This window comes from Leuresthes tenuis, unplaced genomic scaffold (genome assembly GCF_036924035.1).
Source record: "Leuresthes tenuis unplaced genomic scaffold, fLeuTen1.0.hap1 SCAF_19, whole genome shotgun sequence".
In the NCBI taxonomy this organism is placed as follows: Eukaryota; Metazoa; Chordata; class Actinopteri; order Atheriniformes; family Atherinopsidae; genus Leuresthes; species Leuresthes tenuis.
In genome coordinates, this window is record NW_027325373.1 from 18489985 (window position 1) to 18499290 (window position 9306).

The 9306-nt window shown below is 44.6% G+C and overlaps 1 protein-coding gene across 2 annotated transcripts in view; it reads left to right on the forward strand.

Moving 5' to 3' along the window:
- The window catches only part of LOC140277438 (3-hydroxy-3-methylglutaryl-coenzyme A reductase-like), a 33611-nt gene extending 24347 nt beyond the window's left edge, over positions 1–9264 (forward strand). For both annotated transcript variants that reach the window (XM_072372456.1, XM_072372455.1), the window contains exons 5-20: positions 71–155; positions 265–370; positions 2359–2465; positions 2556–2675; positions 2797–2933; positions 3064–3350; positions 4447–4565; positions 4674–4868; positions 5037–5195; positions 5279–5436; positions 5560–5665; positions 5748–5918; positions 6248–6388; positions 6997–7155; positions 8044–8192; positions 8270–9264. In XM_072372456.1, coding sequence (XP_072228557.1) covers positions 71–155; positions 265–370; positions 2359–2465; positions 2556–2675; positions 2797–2933; positions 3064–3350; positions 4447–4565; positions 4674–4868; positions 5037–5195; positions 5279–5436; positions 5560–5665; positions 5748–5918; positions 6248–6388; positions 6997–7155; positions 8044–8192; positions 8270–8318 — 2248 coding nt within the window. In that variant the 3' untranslated portion in view covers positions 8319–9264. The remainder of the gene's footprint in view (positions 1–70; positions 156–264; positions 371–2358; positions 2466–2555; positions 2676–2796; positions 2934–3063; positions 3351–4446; positions 4566–4673; positions 4869–5036; positions 5196–5278; positions 5437–5559; positions 5666–5747; positions 5919–6247; positions 6389–6996; positions 7156–8043; positions 8193–8269) is intronic.
- The last annotated feature ends 42 nt before the right edge of the window (positions 9265–9306 follow it).

Below are 9306 nucleotides of genomic sequence, written 5' to 3' on the forward strand. Positions count from 1 at the left end.
TTAAGATGCTGAAAGGAATGTTAGCTCATCTTTTTCCTCTTTGACTCCCATTTTACTTCTCTCCCTGCAGTGAAGCCCTGCCCTTCTTTCTCCTGCTTATTGACCTGTCCAAAGCCTGCACCTTGGCTAAATTTGCCCTCAGCTCAAACTCTCAGGTAAGTGTGACACAGCTGGTTGCATTAGAAATGCACCTTCATTCATTTTGGGAACACAGCTGCTATAGATGTCAGTGTGTGACGGTGTCGCCGTGTGTTTTGTTTGTAGGAGGAAGTGAGAGAGAATATCTCTCAGGGCATGGCTATCCTGGGACCCACGTTCACCCTTGATGCTCTGGTTGAGTGTCTGGTTATAGGAGTTGGCACCATGTCAGGTAAAGAGTAGTTCAGCTTCTTTGCCTGTAGATGGGAATGTGCTGAAATTGTTAGAAATGTAGTGGTGACGCTTAACACTAGAAGTCCCAAAGTGCAGACTTTAGTCTGCACTTTGGACTTTAGTCTGCACTTTGGGCGCATTCGGACAGAGAGTTCTAAGAACTGTCCACCTCGAACTGCCCTTCCCCAGGGGAACTGTTTAATTTTGCATTCGCACATAAGCCGGGGACCTTGGTCGGGACTGATGTGACGCAACTGTCCGCGACAGTGACGTGTTACTGTAGCGCCACACTCAACAACAAAAGTAAGGGGAGAAGAAAACAACACCACCAAGAAGCTAACATGGAGAGTGAGGAGGCCACCGAGTTTATGGTCTGCATTACAGCGGTATTAATCATGGACGATCACATCAGGCGTCTAAGATCGAGGCTGGAAGAGCACACAGCGAGAGTCAGGAGACGAAGAATCGAGCAGCAGGCGATACTTCTTCGTTTCATGAAGGAAAGAAGGAGAGCAGAGCGCCGCAGACAAGGGGCGGAGCTACCAGCCACCAAACACCAATGTCATTTGTGTTCCTATGGAACCCAGAAAAGACTCGGAGAAGGAGCTAAAATGGTTATAGGAACTGAGGACTGTGGTCCCGATGCGTAAACTACCATAAATAGGGAATGTTTAGCACTCAGACCCAGACTTCACAATGTCACAACCAAGAAGGACCAGTGCTCAGGAGGCTTTAGCAATTCTACAGAGCATGTCGGACTGTGAATCTGATGGTGGAGATGTGCACCTCGCATTTCAGAATGAAAACGTTGCCACCAGTTCGTCAGGCGATGAGGATGCGACTGCTCTTGCACCAGTAAATCCTCCCCTCCAAAGATGCACCAGGAGACGGGTGGTCAAGTATGTGATTGAGCAGGACAGTTCAGACACAGAGGCCACGTCAGACGAGGAGGAACACACAGCGCATGTCAACCCCACTTATAATAAAAAACAAAAAGTTGCAGATGTGGGCATCACACCTGGATCCACAGAGAAGGCGAATAATGGCACTGTGCGGTTCCACCACAAAGTTGGAGACTATTCTGCTCATGAAACTCCACAGACAGCATTCAGTGGATCTGGAGGGCCAACAGAGTTTGTGACACGCAAAATCACGAGCCGCCCTCGAAGCTTCCTGTGTTTGTTGGATATCAGCACAGTCCAGGAGGGCCGTAGAACAAATTCCAGCTGGCAGATGAGTGTTTTCGAGCTGATGGCGTCCCTTTCTGCAGTACACTGCATCCAAGCCCGACAAGTTTGGAATCAAGCTTTGGATTGCAGCAGATCTGCCCACAAAGTACATGTGTAATGCCATCCCTTACTTGGGAAAAGATCTCACTCGTCCTAAGGGAGAGAGGCTGTCAGAGAATGTTTGTTTTGAAATTGATGGAACCATTTACGGACCAGGGAAAGACTGTAACTACGGACGATTTCTTCACCTCTCTGTCTTTGTCTAAGAGGCTTCTTCAAAGAAAAACAACTCTGCTTGGCACCAAAAATAGTGACATTTTGAGCTGGGCAGAGTTAATTGTCATTGGAATTGGGGTGTAACCTACAACCAAATTATCATTCATGAAGGATTTAGCATGTCCCTTCCTAAAATGACCGACCATTATAAAAAAAGTGTTTTTATGACAAATAAAAAGCGTTTCTCGGCTCATCTGACACAATAAGATGAATGTGTACATCTGTTTGTTGGCTAAATAGAATATAAAATATAAAACACACATGTTGGGCTGATCAGAGTTCATTCAAACAGCAGTTTGGCCTTTGTCTTTACAGGCAGCAGCCTCAGTGGTGGTGGAGTGGCTGTTCACAATACAATGGAGATAGTTAGCATCTTGAGAGGAATACACACTTTTTGCAGAGGGGAGGGGGCATGCAGCAGAAGTGAAAGTGTCTGGGCCCGAGTGGAAGATGAAACTAGTATTTTTCTATTGTTTTCCAGGTGTTCCCCAATTGGAGATCATGTGTTGTTTTGGCTGTATGTCTGTTCTGGCCAATTACTTTGTCTTCATGACGTTCTTCCCAGCGTGTGTCTCCCTGGTTCTGGAGGTAAGATGTGAACCTCTGGTATGAGTTGGGGATATGAGTTGCATGAATCTAAGTATTTATGTATCTAAGTATTTATGTTTGTGGTTAAAGCTGTCAAGAGAAAGCCGCGAGGGGCGTCCTATCTGGCAGATGAGCCACTTAGCCCATGTGCTGGCTGAGGAGGAGGATAACAAGCCCAATCCTGTGACCCAAAGGGTTAAAATCATTATGGTGAGGAACTGTTTTCAACCCTCTGTGCAAGTGTGAAAAGCATTTTGTACCTTCGATATTAGAGTGATAAAGGAAGTGTGTACAGTCTTACTAAGATTGTCTCTCTGATGTTATTTCTCAGTCTCTGGGCTTGGCCTTGGTTCACGCCCACACTCGGCTAACATCCGAGCATTCAGGTCACAATCACACAGAGGAGGGACCCAGCGGAGTAAAAAGACTGGACACAGCTGGCACCATGTGGCCTCTGAAGCTCACAAGGTAAAAGAAACATACAAAAAAATATGCGTACAATTCTACACGATCACAGTTGTCTGTCATTCAGCATTGTAATTGATTCCAGTGCGGGGATCTCCTTTCATGCCTAACCTTGTGTGTCTCCACCCACCAGTATGGAGCTGGAACACGTGATAACCCTCAGTCTAGCCCTGCTACTCGCTGTGAAGTACGTCTTCTTTGAGCAAGCAGAGACAGAGTCCACGCTGTCTCTGAGGAGTCCCATTAGCAGCTCTTCTCCGACCCAGAAGCCCAGGGCAGCAGAGGACTGCTGCAGGAGGGAGCTTCCAGCCTCGAAACCCCACAAAAACACAAGTGGTGTCCTGGCAACCAGTACTATGGCCTCACCTGTTTCAGACGTGAAACTGTCCTCTGAGGCTGACATCATCTTTAAAGACAAGGGTGAGACTTGTGTTCAAATCAGCTTAAATGATGAAATAAGAGTTGCTTAGAGGTTTACATCATATCAGCTTTCCAAGTCAACTTTTTAAATATTTAATGTTACTTTATGTTATTCAACTTTTTTTCCTGTTGAAAATTTTCCAAAAGTAATGGAGAACATCTCAAATACGATGACCATTACAACATTTTTAAATTGCAGCCAAAGGATTTAAAATAAATTGAAAAATTAAAATGAGTAAATGAAAGTGAACCTAAAGCTTTTCCACAAAACTACTAAGAAATGCTGTATTGTCATCCGTTTGCTTTATTTGTGCACATTCGAGTCAGTTAAACTGTCCTATGAAGTTAGCTACTGAATTAAGAGGTCACATTTGGCATATTTTTAAAGGTAGGAGGGGAGGAAAAAAATCACGAGTGGGAGACAGCACAGAAATGTCGATATAAATGTTACAGCTTGAGATATGAAACCTGCGTGTGAGCTTGTTTTAAGATATGAAAGGAAAACACTTTCAATCCAAAATGGTTAAAATAACTTAGAAGTTAGTTTTGCTTTAGATCTTATGAATGAAAAAGTTCAAATATAATTTAGTGGATATGTGGGTGCACAAATGTGTCTCCTGAATCTGGTAAATGGATAAAAGAAATCCCTGTCATAGCATTGATCGTGGACTGACTGTAATGCCTCATCAAAGGTATCTGTTAAAGTACGTCAGCTCACACGATGAACGTTTCCTTCAAGGCCAGATAAACTGATAGTTGTTAAATTTTTGCAGCGAGGAACATTGTGAGGATAATGTAGCGATATGATAAAGTTGAGTTCTGGCCTGGGTCATGCTGTTAACCCATTCAGCTCTGAGGTTCCCTCCAATCATTGGAACTACAATACCCATGTTTTCCCTCATGTCGTAATCTTTCTGAGACTGCTACTGCTGCCGGAGGAGGTTGTAGCTGGATTCAACCTCTGGAGAGATTTCTGTGGCTGTAACTCGATAAATAATGGTTCTACCTTTAGAACTGAATAAGGACGAGTAAGTGCATGAATTGACACGGAAAAGCCCTCATTCTAAATCGCTCTCTCCTGATTCCTGCGCCACAGAAGCGGCAGCAGCTCCAATGGAAAACGACACCCTCGCTCAGACGTCCTGTGTTCCTCCTAGTTGCACGTCAGAGCCCCGGTCGCTGGAGGAATGTATGGCTATCCTCTCCGATCCCCAGGTAAAACTGACCAGAACAAATGGTTAAGCACAGTCTGGAGCTGGTTTTGTTTGCTCGTGTTACATTTTAAAAACGGTTTGCATGTTGTGTGTTTTTTTTTTTTTTTAGAGAGGTCCTCAAATGCTTAGCGACGCAGAGGTGATGAAACTTGTGACCTCGTGTAAGATACTGAACTACAAACTGGAAGCAGTGCTTGAGACTCCAGAGAGGGGCGTGGCCATCAGGAGAGAAATGTTGTCACCCAAACTTCCTGTTTCCTCTGCGCTGGCTTGTCTGCCGTACAAGGACTATGACTATTCAAAGGTGACGACGGCAGGCTTATCTGTCAAATGTGCACTCGTGTTTATTGTTAAATAAGTGTTGTCTAATTTCCCCACAGATAACATATCTACATAGGAACAAATCAAATGTTCCTGTGTTCCTGTTCCAGCTGCTGCATAGTGTGTATGAATTTGTGTCCTTGCCCTGTAGGTGATGGGGACTTGCTGTGAGAATGTGATCGGCTACATGCCGGTGCCGGTGGGAGTGGCTGGCCCTCTTCTGTTGGACAACAAGCAGTTTTACATCCCCATGGCGACCACAGAAGGCTGCCTGGTAGCCAGCACCAATAGAGGATGCAGGGCGCTTTCTGTGAGTGAGGAAAATCAGGCCGTATGTGGGAGTGTGTTTGTGTAGGAGTGGGTTGCGCTGACATTGTTGTCCTTCCTGTGCAGATGAGCGGGGGCTGCAGCAGCAGGATCCTCGCAGATGGCATGACCAGGGGTCCCGTGGTGAAGCTGCCCTCTGCATGCCGGGCTGCAGAGGTCAAAGTCTGGCTCGACACCTCAGAGGGATTCAGTTTCATCAAAGAGGCTTTCGACGAGACCAGCAGGTCAGGAGAAGGGTCGGCGGTGGGATTGGCAGTGGTGGAACGAATAGAGAATGACACGATGAGGAAAAGTTGTTGTCAAATCAGAGGACACGCAGCTCATAAATGAGTGTCTGCACTTTGTAGGTTTGCTCGTCTGGAGAAGCTGTTGGTGTGCATAGCTGGGAGGAACCTGTACATTCGCTTCCAGTCACAGACGGGCGACGCCATGGGGATGAACATGCTCTCCAAGGTACGACCAGTCAGGACTCACTTTGGTCGTATCGTCTTCTGTGCAGCGTTTCACACAGATGTTTGTGTGTCGCCCTCTCCAGGGAACTGAGAAGGCGCTGCACAGACTGCAGCAGCAGTTTCCAGACATGGAGGTGCTGTCAGTTAGTGGCAACTATTGCACTGACAAGAAGTCTGCCGCAATTAACTGGATCCTGGGCAGGGGCAAGTCTGCGGTGTGTGAGGCCACTATTCCTGCCAAGGTGGTCAGGGAGGTAAACACAACTCAAACCATCATTTGTAAATACTTGATTCATAGTTTTGTCCTGTCTCGTATTAATAAAGCTAAGTTTATGCTGTTTTCATGCCAGATGTTTGGCATTGAGCATCTGGTATAGGCTGAGCCACATATTGGGATATTTTCAACTGGTTTTATCTTATTGCTGATCGATCCACGGTCATCGAGCCTGTTCTGTTGAGGAGCTGACAGATCCTGAGATTGCCCAAATTTCCAGTCACAGAGGAAAAATCAGGAAGAATTGCTGCTGTTTTTTGTACATTTATACTCTCTTCTCTGAAAGAGCCCATTTTTTATTTTCTGTAGATGCTGAAGAGCAGTACAGCTGCTCTGGTGGATCTGAACATCAGCAAGAACTTGGTGGGCTCGGCCATGGCTGGCAGCATAGGGGGCTTTAATGCTCACGCTGCCAACATCGTAACAGCCATCTACATTGCTTGTGGACAGGTAATGGATCACTCGACACGTTTAAATGTCAAATTATTGCTTCTTTTATAGCACTGGCAACAAATTCAGCTGATTCTGGCGAGATTAAAGTGGTTAAAATGACAGCACGCGTTCCTGGTGTAACTTTTAGTGACATTGGGCTGTTACAGCACGGCCTGTTCTGAAAAAGACACAATAGAGAAACAAAATGAACACATCTTTGGAAATGTGCGAGAAGCAGAAATGTATCTGTATGAGAAATGTTGAAGTGGACCTCATGAACGTTTGAATAACTTTATGGAATAAGAATACTTGATATTAAGAAGAAGCAATCCAATAAAGATCAGTTCGGATGTCTTTAATTACAGAGTAACTTTGCAACTAAAATCATTCTCAGGTGATGAAGTATGGGGAGATGTGATGTCACTTCTTTATCATATCATCTTCATAGTCCTATGTGACGTTTGCTTTTTATTTTCATCGTCAAAGTTTCAGTCGACTCTGATAACGGTGCATTTCCCCTCCTAAAAAGCCGCTCCTGTGATCTGATCTACAAACTAAATGCTCCGATTGCTTTGAAGGACTTTGAGCGCACTTTTACTGAGTAATAGTGCTGTGTTGTGGTTTAGGATCCTGCTCAGACAGTGGGGAGCTCCAGTTGCATCACTCAGATGGAGTCTGCTGGTTCAGATGGGGAGGATCTGTACATCAGCTGCACCATGCCCTCCATAGAGCTGGGCACAGTGGGAGGAGGCACCAACCTGCCACCGCAGCAGGCCTGTCTGCAGGTATTATCACTTCTACTGCATGTGATTACTTTTACAAATAGATGCAATCCTTTTGCATTTTGAATGTACAGTTCTTTACCGTTTTAAATCTGTGAACATGAAAACATTTTGTGACAGTTTTATAAAATGCATCTTTTGTGCATTCTTGTTACCGTCAGCATGTCATAAAGACATAATTTATTCACATTTCTTTAGTTTCATCGATGAAAAATAACAAAGATAACAGTTTTACAGACAGAAAATAGTATTTTTGCTCCAACAAGGTGATTCCCAAAGAGCTATTATCTGAAAACTTGGCATATCTCAGCATGGTGTGCAGTGTGTCCTTAAAACATTTGAGGAAACTGGACAAGTGGAGGACAAAAGAAGAAGTGTCAGGCCTAAAAAACTATCTACAGCAGATGAACAGTATCTGAAAGAGGAAAAAATCCAGCAAAGACCTGAAACAGGACCTGAGAGATGCATCTGGACCTTCAGCTGGTCCTTTACTGTTGGCCCAAGCCTCATCAGAAATGGTCTCCATGGAAGGGTGGCTGTCAAGAAGCCATTCTTAAGGAAGGGAAACAGGGAGAAAAGGAGGAAACTCTGAACGTAATCAAGTTTCACATCCAGTTAAACACTGTTTAATTTAGACTATCTGATGTGGTACGTCCGGTGTTGAAATGTCAGTCTGTTTGTCCTTTCAGTTTTGACTGGGGTCTTAGCTGCAGATTAAAGCAACTGTGTGACTGTAGCAGAAAATAAGTAAAGCATGACCTGAGTTTGGTGTGATGGGAAATGTAGGAGAACAGCTTTTATCGTCAGGAACACAGTGTCCTCTTGGCTATCTAGATGTCATGCCTTTTGTTCTTTACATTAAAAACCCTTTTCATCATCCTGTGTCTTCAGATGCTCGGTGTTACGTGTCCCAACCAGCCTGGTGAGAACGCCCGTCAGCTGGCCCGTATAGTCTGTGCTACAGTCCTGGCAGGAGAGCTCTCCCTGATGGCCGCTCTCGCCGCCGGGCACCTCGTCAAGAGTCATATGATCCACAACAGGTTAGATGGCTTACTTTCCTTCTGAAATCGCCGGAATTTTCCCAGTGATTTCTCACTTTGTTGTGTCCGTCTCGTAGATCCAAAACAAACCTGTCGGAGACGCCTTCGTCGGGGACAACTGCGTGACGGTAAACGCCCCTTTGTGATGGCGGCGTTCTGAAGGGAGCGCAGTGAGCCGTGGACCTCCAGACATCAGAATGCTTAGAAACACAGCCAACATAACTTGCTTTGTGTGTGTGTGTGTGTGTGTGAGTGTGTCCCAAAATGACTGCAATATGTTTTTGGGTTCAGATGTTACTTTACAGTTACTAATTTGTGCCAATTGTTTACATCTGAAAATTTTCAGAAGCGCTTGATAAAAGCCTCCGTTGTTGTTGTTTCTGATCTTTCAACTAACTGTGAATCACTGAGGGTGTCTGGATTGATGAAAATCCACCGTGCTGCACAAGAATCATGTGCCTCTTCAGAGTTTAAAGGCCACGTTTAGAGCTTGTGTGGTTTCTACGTGTGAAATCTTCAGACTTAATACTTTTTCCTTGAAATCGATCTTTGCACTTGCCAAAGCTTGCTTGAGACGGCACTGTTGATTTAGTGGGTGACTTCTGTTCCAAGTTTGAAAAGCCACGAATGTATGTTTTTACTCGGTCACTCGTGTCAGTATTTTTACTTTGAGCGACTCTCCCTGAGCGAAGGTGCCACTGTATACTGTGTATACTGTAGAGTGGCTGTCTGAAGAAAGAATGAAGTTTGTCACAACCTGGCAGATTCAAGTCGTTGCAGGCAGGCTTCTTCGTGGAGTTGAGGAAAAACTGAAAGCAATATTAATTTATTTCAAGTTACTATTAACTGTACAGACGTATTAGAGGATTTATTGGAATGGAGGGTGTGCTAAAGGATGATTATAAAGTATCATTGACCACAGATGCTACAGTTTCTTGTATCGTCATTTTCAGAAGTGGCCTTACATACAGTTAGTCTTAGAAATTGAGCTTCAGCACTCTTTAGATGGAGTATTACATTTTATTTGTCTTATTTAAAAAAAGAAAATAAATAACACTACGTTCCTCTTTGACGTCTCGTCTTTCTGTGACTTTGACAAATGGCTGCGAACATT